We start from the raw sequence: 14,383 nt of genomic DNA, 5'->3' as shown, positions 1-14,383 counted from the left end.
GGAAAAAGCTGTTGGAGAGCGCTTTGGTAATCGTGTTATTCTTAAGCCTTGTCTTTGGGAGGCAAGGGGAAAACTACAAATTGAAAGATCTATGACAACTCCCTCCTCATGCTTTTTTGGTCTCCAGGTCCTATTGCATCCCCTCAAAATGCACAGAGATGGGGCCAGGTTACCATTTCTATTTTCCAGGGAATTTTGACGAATCAAGTCATTTTAAAGCTATGAGCAGATGAGCTGAGACAGATCCCCCTCCACTCTGGCAAAAGGTTTTCACCAGAAGTGTGAGTGGCTTCTTATGAATTGTAAATATAGTCAGATGCCTCTGAGCAGTTTGGTTTAGTTGTGTTCTGTGGGTTTGGTTTGTTTTTTCTCCTTGGGATCAAAGGCAACACGTACCCGCCTTTCTCTTATAACCCGAACTGGCTCTTCCACCTGTGAGACAGGTAAATGTAGGAGCGGTTTTACTGTGGCATGCACAGATGGAAGCGGAGGGGACTGATCCCTGCTGAAGAGACCAAGAGACAAGGGACGGGTCTGGAGAGCCCTGTGCAGATGCTCTTCAGTCTGAACCCACGTTCCAGCTTGTCTCAGTGGTGGGTACTGCCCTGGTGAGGTGGGATTGCTCTTTTCTCAAATACACAGTCTTGATTACAGAACATAGACTTAACAAGAGGAAAATTCTCTTGGCATCTCTTTATTCAGGCCTCATCCCTGGATGTAGTTGGTGTCCTTCGCTAGCAAGACCGCGATCCCATGCGGGTTCAGCAAACCAGCGGCCACATGTTCCCCCACCCTCCCAAGGGCACGACCGAGCGTAGAACGGGAGATATCTCTGCTTTTTCCACCAGAGCTGGTGCTCAGGATGTAAAGATCTGCTGCATTCAGACCACAACTCCCCGGCCAAGCGCAGCAGCTTTGCTGGGGCACCCAGCACAGAAGCCCAGTGCGATTCTTGAAGATCTGCAGAGTTTCCCCTCTCAGTCTCTGCAAGTGTTTGTAGGTGGAAACCACCAGCTATTCAAACCTGCCGCTTGCCTTGCAGGGGTCTTCCCTACCCCCGAGCAGGAGCCAAGGGCTGTTTAGGTGGTCGGCTTCGCTCTGTCGGACGCGAGAGGCTCGGGCTGCGCGGTGTCGTTGGCCACCACCTTGGCTTCTCCATACGTGTCTATGCACTTCCCGACGGCTGCCAGGACGAGCTGTAACCGTCGGTCCAGCGCCAGGAGATGGGGTTCGGTGAGGACGGGGGCCAGGCGGTCCTGGAGGAGCGATTCCCTCATCACGTCGCTGAGCCGATATTCGGCCTCAGCCAAGAGCTGGAGTCGTCGTAACGTTGTCCTCTTTATTCTGGGAAAAACAAAAAGAAAACATTAGACATCTCAATGCAAACCTTTTGTGCCATCCGAGCAAGACCCATCTGTCTGAGCCCCTTGGCAGCAGGGGAAGGAGGGAGGGCAGAGATGGGTAAAGATACTGGACAAAGAACTTTGGAACAAAAGCTTTTCCTTTCTGAAGGAAATGAACATTTTTGCAGAAAGCTCTGCTTCTTACTTTGTTTTTCCAAGCTGCAGAGTATTTGTACTGTAGATTTCTGTCATCAGAGAGGCAAACATGACAGAAGTTCTCAGTAATGAGTGTTTTTCCTCTGAGTCAGCAGTGACCTGGTTCCCCAGATTACTGCAGGGTGGTCCCATGTTCCCAAAGGTGACATTTATGGACTGGGGGCAGAAGGGGAGGGATGATGGAAAGGCATGAATGAGGGAAAAAAATCTTCCGTCGAAACTCTGAGCAAAAAGAATAACTGTGACTTTTCATCTTAAGAGGTACTGAGATTTAAATGTAATTTCGCTTTGACAGAAAGTGGGATGAAAAGCTGTAATCTTGGAACACTTCTGGGAACAAAACTCAGTATTCTGAAGTCATTTGTTTAATCCTCAGCGAAAGCGTTTTGGCTTCAGCATCTCTAACACTGAAATCAATCAGTGGTTTTAATTATCACCCTTTAAATTTTGGAAGTGAAGTAGTTTGTGTCCATGGAGCCATTCCTATTTAGCTTGAGCCAGGATTTTCAGATGGAAAAAGGTGCGGGCAGAAACATTTTAACCAGCTCCCGAATTTGCCTTCGTGTGCCTGTTGTTTACCCAGGGCACCGGCTGGGAGCAGTGACCTGGCTCTGCAGCTCCAACGGGACACGTGTGCTGTTCGGATGCCAGGGAAAGCGCTTGTTGCTGCTGCTGGGACTGGCCAAGCAGTCGCTGAATTGCTCCGGGTGCTGGAGCATCCCGGTGAGACGCTCGTCTCTGCCCAGGGATGTCCCGTTGTGCTGCACAAAGATGCTGTGACTGGCTGCCCCCCGCACTGTGCTGGCATGGGGACAGGGGACTGAAACAGTGGCTGTCCTGGTTGAGAATCGTAGAATCAGAGAATGGTTTGGGTTGGAAGGGATGTTCAAAGCCCATCCAGTGCCACCTCAGCCATGGGCAGGGACATCTTCACCAGCTCAGGGTGCTCAGAGCCCCGTCCAGCCTGGCCTGGGATGTCTCCAGGGATGGTTCATCCACCACCTCTCTGGCCAACCTGGGCCAGGCTCTCACCACCCTCAGGGGCTACAATTTCTTCCTCATGTCTGGCCTGAATCTCCGCTCCTTTAGTTTAAAACCATCACTCCTTGTCCCATCGCAACAGTCCCTGCTAAGAAGTCTGTCCCCATCTTTCTTATAGGTCCCTTTTGCATTAATATTCCTGTACATTTTAAAAAAATAATACAATTAAAAATTGGCCAAGTGCTAAGCCTGGCAGTGAGGCTTCAAACGGCTGCGGGAGCAGGGCTGAGGTGTTGCTGCTGCCGGGGAACCCTCGTGCAGAGCAGACGGAGCAGTGAACACCCGGCACGCGTGTGCTCTGCTTCCCAGGAGCTGCTGCGGGTAAACAGCAGCTGTGTTTGCTCTGGGCCCAACGGCGCCGGGCTCGGGGTGGAGAGCGGGATGGTCTGACCCCGTGGGGATCAGTCACAGCTGCACGAGAACCGGGCAGAACACAAGTGTGTGCGGAGAGATTGCGGTGACTCCCCAGGCTGAGATGGGGCAGGTACAGGGAGGAAACAGGTTGGACACATCCCAAAGAGAAACCCCAGGCAAGAGCTGCCTTTTCTGTCTCTTAAATTTAACTTTCAGCTGATGATTTATGTGCCTTAATAAAGGGAGAATAAAGGATTCAAATAGCAAAATTCATGAGCTGCTCCTTAATGCCATGGGAAGAAGAAACCTGATCAACTGTATCAAAGTTCTACCAGGTTTTTGGATGGAGATTTCTGAGCTTTGTGTCAGACCAATAGCACTGATGGCACCTCATGGTGATGGGCTAAGAAGTGCCAGGAGACACCTCTGGCAGGGTTTGATCCACAGACGCTGTCTCCTGGTCTATCAGGTCTTTTACCCTTGTAAGGCCGTTTAGCTTCAACAGGAGAGCGTCCAGGAGGAATAGTTGTATGACGCTGTTGCGGGCTGCAGCACCGTGGAGCTTCAAATTCTGATATAGAAGCTTATCCCCTGAAAAGGGGATATTTCGGGGACAAGTTGTGACTCCTAAGCTGATGGAGCCCGGCGCGGGTGACACCCAGCAGCAGCGTGTCTGGGCAGGAAGATGGGGCTGGTACTCACACGCAGCACTGCGACAGCGGGGCCAGGATGGAGGGTTCGTCGTGGGAATGGCGCCCGAACCTGGGGGTGAGCAGAGAGCGCAGAGTTTTGGTGCTGCCCACCTCCTTCCCCACCTCCTTCCCCACCGACCTGCATCTTCCCCCAGCCTCACCCTCGGGCATTGTCCAGATGTAAGAGGAACCCATCGTCCCCAAACTTGGTGAACATCTCATAGTGGTGACGGTCCATGTTCCCTGGTGAAGGGCAGACACAGAAACAGTTTCCCATGACCAAGCCGTTTTCTAAATGATCCTGTGTTTTCTTTCAGATCTGCACAAAATCCTTGTTGCCTTGGGTCTAAGATGCTCAGAGCTGCTGCCTCCATCCCATGGCCCCCCTGGGGAGTGGGTAGGGTGGACCTGGGGGCTCCCCCTTGCCTGCACATCAGGAGGGGGTGCACTGGCTGTGGGAGGACAGCAGCCCCCCAAAAACTGCCTCTGGAGCAGAAGGGATGGCTTTGGGAAATACCGTGCTGTGCGAGGACAGACAGACTGATGCTGAAGACCCACATGGAAGGAAAGTTATTTCCCCCTTGATCATACCTATTAAGAAGTCAAATATGGCCATGTCAACGATGTTCAGCAGCCGGTTGCCGCTGCTGTAGGGGTAGATCTCCCTCACCGTGTCACAGTAGAGCGGATTCACCTCCCACCTGCAGGAGATGGAGGAGAAGGGGGAGATGCAATTGGGGGTCGCTGTTGCCATTTCCCACCTGCACCCCAAATCTGCTCTCCGATGCAGAGATGGAGAGGAGGAGGATTTAAATCTCCTTCCCTCTGCATGCAGGAGACTAGAAATCAACCCCAGCTGATGCCCAGGCATTGAGAGCTATTAGACTAATTATGGGCAGTCTCTGAACCTTGGCCTTGTTCTGCCTGGGCGTACAATTTCTGTACGTTTGTCCGCATGTCCGTCCCCTGCTCCTTCTCCCTGCGATGCAGATGTGGGAAGCAACATCATTTACCCACTTACTCCTCTTTTCCGTCAAATGAGTAGGAGCGGATCCATGGGTTTGGGATGGAGAGTCGTGGCGCCAGGTTGAGGGACGGCAGGAAGGCGGAGAGGGACCCTTCCAGGAGGTGAGGGTTCCCACACACCGCATACTCCGTCTTGCACATGTACGGGCACTTGGCGAAGAAGCAGACGTTGCTGGCTGGGAAGAGAAGAGAGGGGAGAACAGGGAAAGGAGTTACGATCTGCAGGAGGCTGGAAGGTGGCCTGGACTGAGCTCTTCCCCATCGCGTGCTGGTAACCACATCACAGATGTGAAACTGCCAAGTCATGGACAACACCTGGATTCTGGTCAACGAACAGACCTGGTCCCATGGTAGGGGAAAAGTTGGGCAGGTGAGTAGATTGGGCAGATGGTTCCAGCTGGAGGCTGAGGGTCACCTCTGCTGTCACCATGGCTTTGTGCACATGTCACCCAAGGGTTTAATTTCTGCTTGACAGCACGAGTCCCAGCAGCCCTGGTTGCTGGTAGACCTTGCCCTTCCCACCACGGACCAACACATCTCCCAGCCCACAGCAGCCAAGCGCTCGCTTACCTGGTGAGACAAAGAACACGCTCTGCAGGATCTCGTTCTTGGTGACCTCCAGGATCTCCTTGGTGACATTGATTAACCTCCCGACTGTGGGGGGAACCCTCCGGAAATCCAGGATCCTGCACAAAAAGGACAGAGGCTCAGAGCCCGTGGTGCAAAGGGACGTCACTGCACAGCAGGGGGACATGGGACAGCAGATGCTGCCCTCCTGCCTTCCACTGGTGAACCAGGGGCATTTTGATGATTGCACACACAGGGAGTTGTTGTTTTTTTTTCCTCCCAGCTTCTTTCTAGCCAGAAATAGCCAGGATCATTTTACCTTTTGGACCAAAACACGGCTGAGTTCATATTTTGGTATTTTAATAGCTGCCGCCTGGAGCAATCTGGATGTTCTCCAGGATTCGTGTATTTTTCATAACTGGTCTCTCCCATCCCCTCACACACAAGCGGGTCCTTCAGGAGCCAGAACAGCCCTTCAGGCCCTTCTACGATGTTGGTTTGGACACAGCAAAGGATGAGTTGAGCTGGGCACAACGCGGCTGAGACAGCGGGAGGCGAGGAGGCATCACCCCACTGCGAGGCACCCACGGCCAGCTGATTCATCTCAAATATTCTTAAAAGAATCAGGGCCTGGGGCAGGAAGGCATTCATGTCGGTGAGTGCAAAGCTGCTGTTGACGGCTGAGTCAGCAACACGGGGTGAACAGGCTCACGTTGGGCTTTGCGCCCTGGGTAATGCCCTCTGCTCCTGAGAACACGGCACAAAGCAGGATTTAGCCTGTGACTTATTGAGCAATGTTTAAAGAAAAAAAAATATCACTTGCTTCATCTAGCATCTTTCAGCTCTAAAAACCACAACGCGCTTCAGCAAAGCAGTCCAGCCTCATTTTCCTGGCGCTGGAGCGAGCTGAGGGGAGGTGAGTCAAGCAGAGTCGCTGTGGGGACGTAGGGGCAGAGCTGGGAATCCAGCTCTTCGCTCCCTCGCTCAGAGTTTGAGCTGCAGGACTCACAGTCTAGTCCTGATTCTCACCTAAGCTGGGCTCAGGAACTGGAGCCCCTCGCCCACCATCCTCAGCAGGGATCGCTTTCCCTCCATGTTCATCGAGGGGAAGGTGGCTGCTGCCCTCCTCATCTAATAAGGTTATTAATATTTTGGATTTTATTACATGCAAAGCCTACTGGGAAGAGGTGCCATGTTAATTGCTCACTAGCTGAAGGATTGAAACTGCATCGCCGCAGTTTATCTCAACCCAAAACGCGCCTTGATTGCAGAAGGACCGTGGCACTCCCTCAGCGGGAGGGGATCCAGCTCATCTTTGCACTTGGATGCACAGGAAGGACCACACGTGACAAACGCCTGAGCCGTTCCCAACCTGGGCTTCATCTGCCAGCCTGTTCCTGGGCTTCAGGAGAGAGCCAGAGCTGCCCCATCCCCAAGTGTAATAATGCAGCAGCTCCCAAAAGGTGCTGCAAAGTGATCACTTATGGAAGGCCAAGCAGCTCTGCGGGGCTCAGCACAATGTTCCTCATGTCCTGAGGTTCCCCCGCCGAGGCTGTCCATGGGCAGAGGACCAGGCGCCAGGCAGGTCCCTACCTGTCCAGGTGGAAGGCGGCGATCTCAGCGTTGTGCCGCTGGAAGTCAACGAAGTAGAAAAAGTCCTCGGGTGTCTCTTCCTCTCGTTTCTGCCTGGGAGGGACCAAGGGGGTTAATGGAACCGGGCACGGCTGCCAGGCAGCCTGGGCACAAAGCGGTGGCACAAGGACAGCGCACCTGGGACCGGCCGCCATGTGCCGTCACCTGCTGTGCCGGGAGCAGCACGTGTGCCCTGTCTTGGTGCTCAATGGGTGAAGGGGACAGAAAGGCTGACCCTGGGCTTCAAAACCCTTTGTGCCAGAGTTCAGACCCACTTAGGACAGCGTTCTGAGTGGGTCTAATGCCGGGGGATGCTACAGGCTGCGCTGCACTCCTCGTGATGCCCTCATATCCCTGAGATGGGAACACTAGTTCATTTAATTGCATTTTCTGTCTGTCACCCAGTGCCCCAATATGTGCAGCATGTGCATTTGCAAGTTCAGCCTCCCGAGCAGACGTGTATTGCAGGAAAGCCCAGAGGTGTCGCTGAGCCCTCCTGGCTCAGCTGCCTGCATGGACACTGTCCTTCCTCTCCCAGACCTGCGGGACACCAGGCAGAGTGGATGGAACCCCAGGGGAGAGGAGCCGGCGGCTTCCTGCAGAACAAACCATCCCGCCGCTGTGCTGTCACCGAAGGGTCCCAAGGGGCTACAAATAAGCGCAGAAGCAATTTAAAACTCCTGCCTGAGGTGACCGGGACTGATGGCTTATTTCTGGGAAATCCTCTGGGGAATCCGAGGAGAAGCAAGGTAAAACACAAAGTCAGCTGGGGGGGAGGAAGAAATGGGCAATCCCTAATGGCAAAGTGTCCCAAGGTCCTTTGCCATCTTGCATCTCTGAACTGAGACATTTCCAGCATCACTAAGCAGGGTGGGAACACCGGGATTTACCCACGTTTGGCTCTGGGATGGCACAAAGAGCCAATGATAATTAAAGTTTTTGAGCTGTCAGGGTAGCTGAGCGCAGGAGAGCAAAGATGCAGCTGTCCCTGCCGAGGATGCTCGCACCCCACGCTGTGGGGCTCCTTGGTCCTGCAGGGGGCTCCGGGGGCCCTGCTGGTGTGCCTTACCTCATGGGCTTGAACATGGCTTTCCCAAAATCCTGGAACCTGAGGACCAGCTTCAGGTGCACGCCGCTGGGCTTCACCACTTGGGGAGGAAAGGGGACTTGGTGAGGCAACGGTTACACACTTAGGGCACAATTCGGTGTGTTCCCCCCTCCCAGTAAGTGCATTCCCCAGCTCCTTCCAGCTTTAATTGGAAGAAGAGCCTGGCACTGCATTTCCCTTGCTGAGGTTGGGATAGAGGGGTTGGGGTCAGCAGAAGCGATGGCGGGGTGGGGGCAGCAGGGACCCGCAGGGACCCGCAGCATCGCACTCACCCTGGCTGCAGTCGCAGGCCCCCAGCAGCGCCTTCTCGTCCTGGCTGTAGTCTGCAAGGGCAGGAGGAGCCGTGAGACCCCCCGGGCTCGCTGTCTTGCTGCTGACCGCCCTGTCCCTGCCCATTCCTGCCCCCCGACCCGGCCCGGCAGCCCCGGTGCCATTGGTGCACAAGGAGAGGTACAGTCCCCTGGTGGGGGGCTGAGCAGCAGGTTGGGATTAAACTGCCATGAAACGGGTCCCCAGCAGGGCTGGCACCAAAAAATGCTGCATGAAGGGCCACAGCCCGGTCCTCCCCCCACCTCAAGGTAAGGACACGGCGACCACGCAGCACAAAACCTGTTGGGATGCCAGCACATGGCTCGGGGTGTCCTCCAGTGAGTCACACCCCTAGGCTTGTTCCCAAAAGTGTCCTGGGGGGGCGGAGCCCCCAGCCCCATGCAGCTCCCCACATCCCCGTTTACCGGCGCTGATGATGGTGAGGTCCTGCATGTCCTGGAGGAGCCGGTTGATGATGGGGCTGGCACGGGGGTAGAGCCCATCCCGGGTGATGCCCAAGTGGAACTGGAGCCAACTGGCCTCTGGCCGCAGGGGCAGCGGTGCCGCCGGTGACGTGAGGTTCAGCTCCTCCCGGTACAGCTTGTGGCGCCTGGAAGAGAGTGGTGACGGTGATGGGGATGAGCCGCGGGATGGAAACCCTGGCTGTGCCCAGCGCGGAGGGTGCAGGGGAGCGGAGCTGGGGGTCTCAGGGCAGGTAAGGAAACTGTGGGCAGGGAGCAATGACTGAGATGGTCAAAGGTCTCACAAATTGTGACTTCTGGCCTTTGGAAAGCAGCCTCAAGCGGGAGCACAAGGGACTCTGTTGTCTTTTCCTTGCCACATCAGGACCAGCAGAGATGTAAGGGCATGGCTGGAGTTAAACCGCACATCCAGCACTGCAAGCGCTGCCCGTGGGATGGACGAAGAGCTTCCTGGGGGACTGCAGGCTCCAGGCTGGACCTGGGGAGGGGACGTGATGTGACAGCAGGTAACCTGGGTCTTGACTGCGCAGGGAGGTGTCCAGGGAGCCGGGAGAACAACAGGGTCTGGTCTGGGGGAGTCTCCACAGAGCACTGTCTTTACAGTTGTTACTTCTCCACCAGAGTTTTTCGCTGAAGCTGGAGGTCCCAGGCATGAAAAAAATCACTAAGAGCTACAGTTTCTGTGACCAGATTCATAGCCCTCAGTCCGGTGAGCAAGGATGCTCAATGCTGTCCGGCAGCGTCCTGCCCATCTCCTCTTTAAATCAAGGCTGACCCAGCCCTTTCTTGGCAGGTGGAGCCAAAGGGGTCTCCCAGGTTCAATGATAAACCCCAAATGTCTCCCCAGTTGATCAGCATTTTCCTTGACCCTGAGACCTCTACAGCCGGGCCCCATGCTTTGCTAAACTGCAACTGAAAGGTCACTTATTCCACTCGGTGGAGGACAGAGCAATAGTTTCTGATTAACGCCGGCCGAGCTGTGTATGGAGTAGCCGGTCCTGATAAAGGGAAAACGAAGTTCAGTTTGCGCTAAAAGTGCCAAGATCCATCTGTGAAAGAAACTGGGAGCTGGGGGTTGATAACGAGCCGGGCATGAACCAGGGCTGGGATGGAGCAGCTGGAGGGAGGGAGATGCCACACAACTCACTATAGACCCAGGGCAGACCCTCAGCAAAACACGCTCAGGGAAATACAAAAGATGAAAAGAGACTTTTCCCTGCTCTCCTTTAGTTTTTCTGCAGTTTTTATCTGCCACGAAGCTGGTGCTGGTGGCTGGGAAGTGCTCTGCCTCTTGAGTGTTACTGGGTTTTTTTTTGCTTCAAACCAGCAGGAAAGCATTGGTTGTGTTGATTTTTTTCCATGATCCTTCTCCATCCCAGCAGGTTAAACAGTGTGGTTTGTCCGTTCTAACCATGAGCAAGAGATGAACCTCCTGGCAGTAACGTCCTGGGAGAAATCTAGGAAAAGGAGCCAGGGAGCACCTGCAGGACGGAGCAGCCCGGTCCCTCTCCCCGTGTATTTGCCTTTCAGGCGGATCGGCTCAGGCACAGCGTGAAGTCCACCTGCCCGTGGTCAGGAACGAGGGTGTCGGAGCATTTCTCCATCGAGCTGGTTTAACGTGGACGAGTTTTTGAGGCACGACCTTAACTCCCCCTCATCACGCCCAGGGGCAAGAAAGTCCCCTGTGTCATTCAGAACAACAACTCAGGATTTTTCCCTAGGGAAGCTGCCCGAATATTTTACCATATTTGCTGTCCTGCCTCCCATAAACACGGGTTGTCCTCCCCCCCGGGGTGGCAGTGAGCAACAGATTACTGATGGGGAAAAAAATGCAGTGGTTTTGCAAGGGGGGGCAGTTCCCAAACGGCGGCTTCTTCCCAGCCTGGTGCCCGCTGGGTCCCTGACCCAGGCGAGCTGCTGCGGGGCCAGCGAGCCCCTTTTCCAGCCCTTAGACCCAAAATACAGCTGCCTCTGCTTCCCCCTTTCCTTCAGGATTCCTGAAATATTTCCCTGTAAAAGCAAAGCTCTGCGAAAGACATAATGATATAAAAGCCGGGGTCATTTCTAACTCACTATAAATAGCCCTAGGGTTGCCCCAGCTCACTGGCTGCGAGGGGCTCGGTGTGGGGTGACACTGGGGACAGTGTCACCACGTGCCTCCCCCAGCACCGAACCAGTTAGAGTTTGGGGTTTTGAAACTGTTCCTTCAAGGATAAAAATAAGCTCTGGAGTTTTTAAGGGTTTTTTCTTTTTGGGATTTGAAGAGGTGTGGATGGGTTTTTTTTGCTGTTTCCTTCCTGCATCCCCATCATTCTCTCCAGCTGGTTCTGCATCCTGCAATCAAACTCTCGGTCCTAATTGAAGTGCTGGGAAAAGCGCGGTGACGGGCAGTAGCCGCCGTGGAGGTGGGACACGTGGTACCCGAAACGGGCTGTGTCCTGGGACCACCCTGTGAGCTGGCAGAGAGAAACCCACGCGCTCCTGGGTGCTCTTCCCTCTTGGCAAACAGGGACAGCTCTTCCACCGCCCATGTCGAAGACACAGGCTCTGCGATGCTTCTGGTGAGGCAGAAATCCTTATGTGCCCACAGCAAACAAACCATCTCACAAAACACATCAGCACTGGCAGGTGCCGTCTTATTACGTGTTTGATTTGCAGTGCCAATGGCAGGAGCGGTTCTGTGTCCCCTCGGCCTGTGCACGCTATTTGAAGGCTTTACCAGCTTCTGAGCACCATATATTTCATTTCAAAGTGACTGAGGAATGATCAATACTCTGCCTCCCTTCTCCTTCCCGGAGGTGCAAAGTGAAGTCAATCAAGGGCGAACAGCATCGCAGCTTTCCTCCCGGCCACATCGTAACCAAACCTCAGAGCAGAAGGCAACGTGCAGCCACAGCTTTGTTGCAAATAATGGCACATTTCAACAAAGCAGGAAATAAAGCCAGGAAATGCAGACTTGTTACCAAACAGCTGGGGCTGTCCCATCAGTGAGGCTGGTGTGGATGTGATGCCAGCACTGCTGCCAGCATGTGGCACTGGGTGCTCAGGGCTTCTGGTGGTGCTTGAGAAGCCATGAAGTACATGCTATGAGCTGCTTCAGTTTAAATCCCTCATCCTCACCGGGCTTTTGCTTGGGAAACATCCGTCTTGCTGCCAAAATCCCCGTGTCTTCAGGAGGCATTGCTCAGTGCCAAGAAGATGCACTTGAGAGGGGTCCGTGGCACTTTGGCCATGGTGTGTGTCCTCAGGGATACCCAAACCCGCTGCCCACGGACTTCAAGCGATGGGAAGAAGGATTCAACCTGCTCCAGACTGACTCAGGCAAGGGATGAGCCTTGCAGGGTGACCCCACTCAAGAACGTGGGGTGGCTCCAGGCCCTGGGTGCTGCTCTGCCCACGGAGGTCATTCTTTGGTTCCTTCCATTATCACTTCCCATCATCTCCTCCGCCAAATCACGCCTGAAACTGGAGCTGGGTGAGTCCCACAGGAATAAGGGGAATATGCATCGAAGTGGAGAAAGTGGGAACTTGGAAATCCTGCCCACGCGGCTCAGCAAGGAGCACATGGATGGCAGGAGCAGGATGGCGGGAGCAGGGACCAATTCTGACACCGGGAACCAAACCTGGGCAGCGGGAAAGTGCTGGGACAGGGACCTCCGCAGTGGTCCCCAGGAGATGCTGCTGTCCCTTGCAGGTGAGTCTAATGGTGGGTGGATGCAGGGAACCGGCTTTGGGGTTCAGTGCCTGGGGGCTGACTCCCCTTCTGCCCCGAGCCGAAAAGGTGGCACAGAGCAAAGGAGACGCTTGTCAATGGGAGGACCTGGCTCACAGGGTCTCACCCTGTGCCCCCGCAGCCACCTTTCCCCTCCCATGAGGATCTTACAGTGCAGCGGGAGCACCCCAGAAAGCCCCCTCCCCACAGCCCCCCCCTCAGCTCAGTCCATGGGGTGCTGGTTGTGGGGAGGAGGGTGATGGGAAGGATGGTGGGGCAGAGAGCCAGGAAACGGAGCACAAGCCGGGCTGGGGACGCGAGGGGGCACCCGGGGGGGTGTGCCAGGCAGGGGGAGCTTGAGGAGGGGTGCCCGGGAGAGCTGCCCAGAGGGGGGTGATGGTGGGGTACATGTGCAGGGGGAAGGTGGTAGGGGTGCCCAGAGAGAGGGGGCTCATGTAGGGAGTGCCCGGGGAGGGGGCGCCCAGGAGATTCCCGTGCAGAGGGTACCTGTGCGGGAGGTGCTTGGCAAGGGGGTGCCTGGGGGGTATCTGCGCTTGGGATGCTCATGCAGGGTGTGCCAGGGGGTGCCCATGCAGGGGGTGCCCACGGGATGCCCGGAGAGGGGGCGCCCGGGGAGGGGGTTCCCGGGGAGGGGGTGCCGTGTCGGCGGGACGCACCTGTTCCAACGAGCCGCCTTCCGCCGGTAGTAGCGCAGGGCTTCGCGGGGGCCCAGCAGCGGCTCGGCGGGGCCCGGCGGGGCGGCGGCGCGGTACAGCGGGTGGGCGAAGAGGCGCCGCAGCGCGGAGGCTGCGCGGGCGCGGGGCGGGGGGGCGGCGGGCGCGGGGCGGCGGCGGCGACAGGGACAGCCCGGGACTTCCCCCGCCAGCTCCCGCCGCGCCCGCGGCCAGAGGTGGAAGTAGAGATCGGCCGCCAGCAGCGCTCCGAGCAGCAGCAGCACAACCGGGCGGTCCCGGCGCGGCCCCGGCATGGCCGGTGCGGGGAACCGGCAGCCGCGGGCACAGGGACGGCTCCGGGTGCGGGGAGCAGCCGGCGCCGCCGCCGCCTCCCCGGGGCAGAGCGCACGGGGGAGCTCGAGTGGCGGAGCCGGGGGGTTGCGGGCACCTCGGGGCGGAGACCGGGCAGGGCGGGCGATCGGGGAGCGGCCGGGGCGGGGGGATCGGGGATGGGGAACGGGGTGAAGGGAGCCCGGGGGGCCCGGGCAGGGCTCGGGGTGCGGACACGGGCTGTTCCCGAGACCCAGCCGAGCGGCCCCGGGCGCTGTCGCCCGTCCCTTCGCAGCGGCCCGAGCCGCCCGGGCTCCCCCCGGCTGCCCGCACCCCTCGGATCCCCCAGCGGGGCTTTGCCCCCGCTCCCCAAAGCGGAGAGTCCACCCGACCAAAACCTGTGGCAGGAGCTGGGAGCTGGCGAGTGTCGCTGCCGCAGGTGACTCGGGGCGGTGTTTGAGTCGGGGTGTGGGGACGAGGGGCTCAAACACCCCCGGGGGTCTGCGGGTGGACCCCAGCCCCGGATCTGGGATTGCAGCCCTTCTGCGACGCTCTTCAGCACATGCTTCAGACTCTGCTTTTATTTTCTTAATGACCAAAAAAAAATATAGCGGAGGAAACTCCTCCCTGCAGTTGCTGGGGGAGGCTTGGCGGTGGGGTTATGCTTGGGCTGGGACCCGGGAGAGCCCAGCGAGGAACAGGTTGAGGAGCACCAGGCCAAGGGAGGGAAACGGAGGAGAAACTGGCTGTAAACAAAGGGAACGTGACTAGACTAGCCAGGCTCCAGCACTCTGCTCCGGAGAGAACAGAAAATAAACTGCAGAAAGAGGGAAAAGTCAATTGTGTTTTCAGCTGGCTGGAGCAGAGTTCAGTTTGCATGCGGAACCTCAAAGGGAG

General features: G+C 56.5%; 1 protein-coding gene across 1 annotated transcript; it reads right to left on the bottom strand.

The window, feature by feature from the left end:
* Window positions 1-675: 675 nt before the first annotated feature.
* On the bottom strand, window positions 676-13,470 carry FAM20A (FAM20A golgi associated secretory pathway pseudokinase; the record flags this gene model as incomplete). The annotated part of the gene is made up of 11 exons (XM_082067408.1): window positions 676-1,344; window positions 3,657-3,716; window positions 3,808-3,889; window positions 4,238-4,347; window positions 4,668-4,848; window positions 5,243-5,358; window positions 6,833-6,925; window positions 7,941-8,019; window positions 8,252-8,302; window positions 8,714-8,898; window positions 13,160-13,470. The coding sequence occupies 11 exons, from the start codon at window positions 13,468-13,470 to the stop codon at window positions 1,080-1,082; spliced, it is 1,533 nt and encodes a 510-aa protein (XP_081923534.1). The 3' UTR covers window positions 676-1,079.
* Between the last annotated feature and the right edge of the window lie 913 nt (window positions 13,471-14,383).

The sequence above is a fragment of the Streptopelia decaocto genome (assembly GCF_964273445.1).
Source record: "Streptopelia decaocto genome assembly, chromosome: 16".
Taxonomy (NCBI): domain Eukaryota; kingdom Metazoa; phylum Chordata; class Aves; order Columbiformes; family Columbidae; genus Streptopelia; species Streptopelia decaocto.
This window is presented reverse-complemented; position numbering and strand designations above follow the sequence as displayed.